General features: G+C 43.9%; 1 protein-coding gene across 1 annotated transcript in view; it reads left to right on the plus strand.

Annotated features, from left to right (window-relative positions):
* Nucleotides 1-5,059, plus strand: part of HSD17B2 (hydroxysteroid 17-beta dehydrogenase 2) — a 76,509-nt gene that overhangs the window by 37,219 nt on the left and 34,231 nt on the right. Inside the window, exon 2 of the mRNA XM_004377784.1 lies at nt 2,085-2,297. Within this exon, the coding sequence (XP_004377841.1) occupies nt 2,085-2,297 (213 nt within the window). The remainder of the gene's footprint in view (nt 1-2,084; nt 2,298-5,059) is intronic.

The following is a 5,059-nucleotide window of genomic DNA, read 5'->3' on the forward strand; positions in this document are numbered from 1 at the left end:
ATTTAAATAATTATAAACATTTATATTAATATTTATAATTATTTGCATAATTATACCACAACTTACTTTATTTCACTTAACAAAGTATGTTGGACCTATATAGCTTAACCTCATCTTTTTAAATTGTTGGGACATATTCCATTGATGTACCATAAATTTATGTAACCATTCCCCTATTTACGGACATTAAGGTTATTTTCTGTCTTTGCTATTACGTAGAATGCTGTAAAGAACGTCATTTATATCTCTGAACATTTGTAAGTATTTCTCTAGGGTAGATACTGAGACTTTTGGGGTCAAAGGACATATACATTTAAAATGGTAGCAAATGGTCGTCTTCCCAAATGTTTAAACTGACACCTTCCTCAACAGTGGATGTCAGTGCCATTTCTCCAAACCTCTGCTGACTCCAGAGAGTTCATTTCTGTCCTTCTGCCTCCTGATGGTGCTCGTCCTATCTTGGTAGACAGTAGTACCTCCGGTCAGACACCAGGCAGGGCTTGTTAGCTGGGAAGTCATAGCTCTTTCCTGATCCCATCCACACTGATCTTTGAATTAATTCTCAGCACGCCCTCTGATTTCCCTTATTTCCCAATTCTTGGTGGGGGAGGGCGGAGGGGGGTACCTGACTGCAGCCTTCAGCTACTACAGACAGATCCCTTGAGGTTTACAGGGAAGATAACATGACAGTCAACATGAAATGACTCTGATCTTTACAACCATGGAGACACGTTAATTGTTACAAGTTTATCGTGACATGGCTCAAAGGGTGATGGCAGGTTCATGTCCACGCTGTCTTCATCTTCAGTACCAGAACTTCAGTTATTTAAGTGCTGCCCTTGGGGTTGTAAGGTATTTCTATAGGGTTTATACTATCCTCCAGACTGGGTCCGGCAAACTCCCATTTAAAATGCTGAGAGGTCTGACGCATATTTTATGTATTACGTTTTCTTTTCGTTCACAAAGCAATGGGCTTAAGGGTTTCTATATGGTTCCTGTTGCAAGTTTCTTTCTAGGGTTGATGTCTATTCAAAGGCTTGGGGAAGGCCTCGGCTGGAGAAAGGCCTGTGACATGAGAAGGACAGACGGCTGTGAGCCTTCATCTTCTATAACCCAGATGGAATTGAGCCCTGTGGGCAGCCTCTTCTATTGCCTTGTGTCTACTTTGAAGCAGGACCCAGTATTTTGTTATGCCTCCAGAAAGCAAAATTAAGTATTAGTTTGTAATGAATGCTTTACTAATGATTTTATGGAGTATGAGGGAGGTTACATCAAACACTATACAGCAAAGATAAGTTTAAAAAATTCTGTTGAATGTCTCGATTTTCCCTCCCAAGTTCCTCTTTGGCCACCAGCCACTCCGGGACCATTCATTCCTCCCCCTCTCCCCATCAGCCTTTCTCCTTCCACCTATTCCCCCCTAGATAAAAACCAAACCTGTTGCCATCGAGTCAATTCCAACTTGTTGTTGGTGTGTGCCATTGAGTCAATTCCAACTCACAGCAACCCTGTAAGACAGAGTAGAACTGCCCCATAGGGGTTCCAAGGCTATAATCTTTAGGGAGCAGATTGCCAGGTCTTTTCCCCTGAGAAGTGGCCGGTGGGTTCAAACTGCCAACCTTTCAGTTAGCAGCTGAGCACTTAACGACTGCACCACCAGGGCTCTTTTCCAACTCACGGCGACCCCATGTATTAGAGAGTAGAATTGCTCCATAGGGTTTTCTTGACTGTACTCTTAATGGAAGCAGATCTCCAGGCCTTTCTTCTGTGGTACCACTGGTTGGGTTTGAACTGCCCACCTTTAGGTTAGTAGTTGAGCACCAACTGTTTGTGCCACCTGGAGACCTACCTATTTCCAACCCACCCTCGGATTAAATTCTACCTCATGTCTCTTTTTTTATAAGGAGAAATTCATCTTGCATTCTCCACCCATTACCCCATTAGCAAATAAAGAGACTTCCTTAAGACCCACTGTCTTCAGAGAACACGGAAAATCACAAATAACATATAATGTCCTCCTTGTTAAACAAATGCTCCCGTCACTTTGTTTTTAGTCCACTTTGTACTGCTTTGACCCTTTGCAGGTTGTGATTCTGGGATTGGCCATGCTTTGTCCAAGCATCTGGACCAGCTGGGTTTCACAGTATTTGCTGGAGTGTTGAATGAAAAAGGATCAGGAGCAGAGGAACTGCGAAGAACCTGCTCCTTGCATCTCTCCGTGATCCAGCTTGATGTTACCAACCCAACCCAGATAAAAGAGGCACACAGCAAGGTGGTGGAGAAGGTTCAGGACAGAGGTACTACCTTCAACTACGTCTCCCCCGTGCCCTCCATTGCCCTTCACCCTCTGGAGACCCCTGCTTACCAACACCCACCTCTGGTTCCGTCCTTTCATTACCATCCCCGTCCACTCACTCTTGCTGCTTGCTGAGCCTGAGGATACCTTCACTGAGCACCTACTGTATGCCAGAGACTGTCATAGACATGAAGTCCTGAGGAATGAGTCAGACATGGTCCTATCCTTGCAGAACTTACAGAATTCTTTATGTCCCATTTTCTCCACCTTCCACTAAGTCATCCTCTCATTAATGACCTCCACCCCTTCCCCATTTCTCTCCTCCCAGCCATACTAACCTGTGTTAGATTTCCCCAGCTTAAAAAAATAGCTGCGTAGTCACTGTCCTACTTTGACTACTGCCCTTTCTCTTCCTCTTCGTTCAGGGCCAAGCTCTTTGGAATCTTCATTGCCCTTGGTTTTTACTTCTTCACCTCCAGTTTGACATTGGCTCTCACCCTGCCTCCCTAACTCATCTGGCAAAGTTAATTAGTATTGTCCTGAACACCAAGCTCTTCTCTGCACTATTTAAGTGGGTTGATCATCTTTCTCTGTCTTTACTTTAGGGTTCCCAGCCTTCTATTCTCCTCCGTGCTCTGGGATCAGTCTTTCTGCTTCTCCTTTATGGACTCCTGCTTCTGTCTCCCCCACAAGTGTGATGTTTCCTAAAGTGCCATTCTCAAACTTCCCACTCCACATTTCCTGGGCCAGAACTTCTCAACCTGCTACACATTAGAATCACTTGGGAAATGTTTACAAATACTCATGCTTGGACCCAGGACTGGCTTCACAATTTGGTGGGTGCAATGCAAAATGAAAATAGGGGGCCCTTGTCAAAAAAATGATCAAGAATTTAAGACAGTGATAGCAGAGCATTAAACCAAGCAAGGAACCCTCTGAGCCCCTGCCCAGTGTGATGGTACAGGCCCCACCCCCATGAAGCCACCTCTCCCCCTCCCCAATCCAATTAAACCAGTACCTCTAGTAGGGGGTCTCAGGCGTCAGTATTTTTTGAAGATCCCCAGGTGATGCTAATGTTTTGCCAGGTTTGAGACATACTTCGATTTATGCCAGTAACTTCCAGATCTGTATTACCAATCTAGCTCACCCTGCTGATGTCTAGGCCTGTATGTGTATAAAATTGTCTACCAGAATTTCCACTTACATCCCAGAGGTTTCAGCCTCAACTTTTCAAAAACGGCCCTCATCTTTTCTCCCTGCTGCCAGTCTGCAAATCAGTTTATGCTCTTGCATTCTACAGCTTAGACAGTAGCACTGCCACCTAATTTGTCATGCAAGCCAGCAACCTGGAGGCCACTCAGACCCCCAGCTTACCCTCAATCCCTGCATTTTATTGGTCCTGAGTTTTGTCAGTTTTACTTCCTAGATATTTATTGTTCCGTAGTGCAAGCCTCATCATCCCTTGTCTGTGTTACTACAGTGACCCCTTGGTAACCTGTCTTTCCTTCCCCATTGCTTTCCAAATGAAGAGTAATCTTCACAATGTGCACATCTTACAATGCCATCCATCTCCTAAAGGCTCATTGATATATAGAGAATGGGGTCCTCCCATGAGCCTGGCATGTGGTAGGTGTTTTGCTTTGTCTCATTTAATGGTTCACTGGGTCCCTATTAGCCACCAAATAAAATCTAAACTCCTTAGCAAGGATTAAAAGTCCTTTCAAGACAACAGCCTTTGCCAAACCCTTAATCTGCAACACCTGCTGGTTCATTCAGTAAATTCTGAATGGTTTCAAGAACATAATGTGCTAATTTCACACCTTTGCACATACAGCTTCTTCTTACTGAAATGTCCCTCTCACCTCTACTCCTAGCTGAGACTCTTGCCTTTGTCCAACTGCAGACTCTATCCCCACAAGAGACTCAGCTCCAACATAACATCCTTTGCATGACCTTCTTGATAACCCATTATTATTCACTTCCTCTTCTGGGCACTCACTCATTATACCTTGCACATACCTGTGCACTATTTTCACTATTTGTCCATCTCCCCTTCCTCACCACTAGGCTTCTTGAGAGCAAGATCCATCAGAATTCTTTCAGATATAAGTGACACAACCCAATTCAAAACTGCTAAAGCAAGAGAAGGAACATATTTGCTCATGTAATTGGAAAATCCAGTTGGCTTCAGGCATGGTTGGATTCAGGCACTCAAGCAATGTCATTAGCACTCAGACACTCTCTTTCTTAGCTCTGCTTTCTCCAGTGCTGGCTTTGTTTTGGGGCTTCCCAGGAGGCCTCAGCACTTCCAGCGTACATCCTCTTTACATCAGATATTCCCAGCAAAAGGAGGGTAATGGTACCTGCTTCACTGGGTAGTTAAAGGATTAGTCGCGTCAGTATTTCTAGATCGTTTAGAAGAGTATCTAGCACCAAGGTGAGCACTAGTGTTGGCTCCTATTTTCCATTCACTCAACATTAAGCACAGTCTCTCGCACATAGTAAATGCTCAGGAAACTTCTGATAATTGTGGAGGTGAAATTCAGATTTCACCAGTTACGCATGCACTTGTGTGCATGCGTGTGTGTGTGTGTGTGTACGTGTAATTCTGTGCAATTTTATCACAATCAAAATACAGAATGGTTCCATCATCACTGGGCTCTCTTACGTGCCTACCCCTTCCATTCCTAACCCCTAGCAATAGTTAATCTGTTCTCCAGCTCCATAACTTAGTTTTTTTTTTTTTTTTTTTAATATTTTATT

The sequence above is a fragment of the Trichechus manatus genome, unplaced genomic scaffold (genome assembly GCF_000243295.1).
Source record: "Trichechus manatus latirostris isolate Lorelei unplaced genomic scaffold, TriManLat1.0 scaffold00053, whole genome shotgun sequence".
Lineage (NCBI taxonomy): Eukaryota > Metazoa > Chordata > Mammalia > Sirenia > Trichechidae > Trichechus > Trichechus manatus.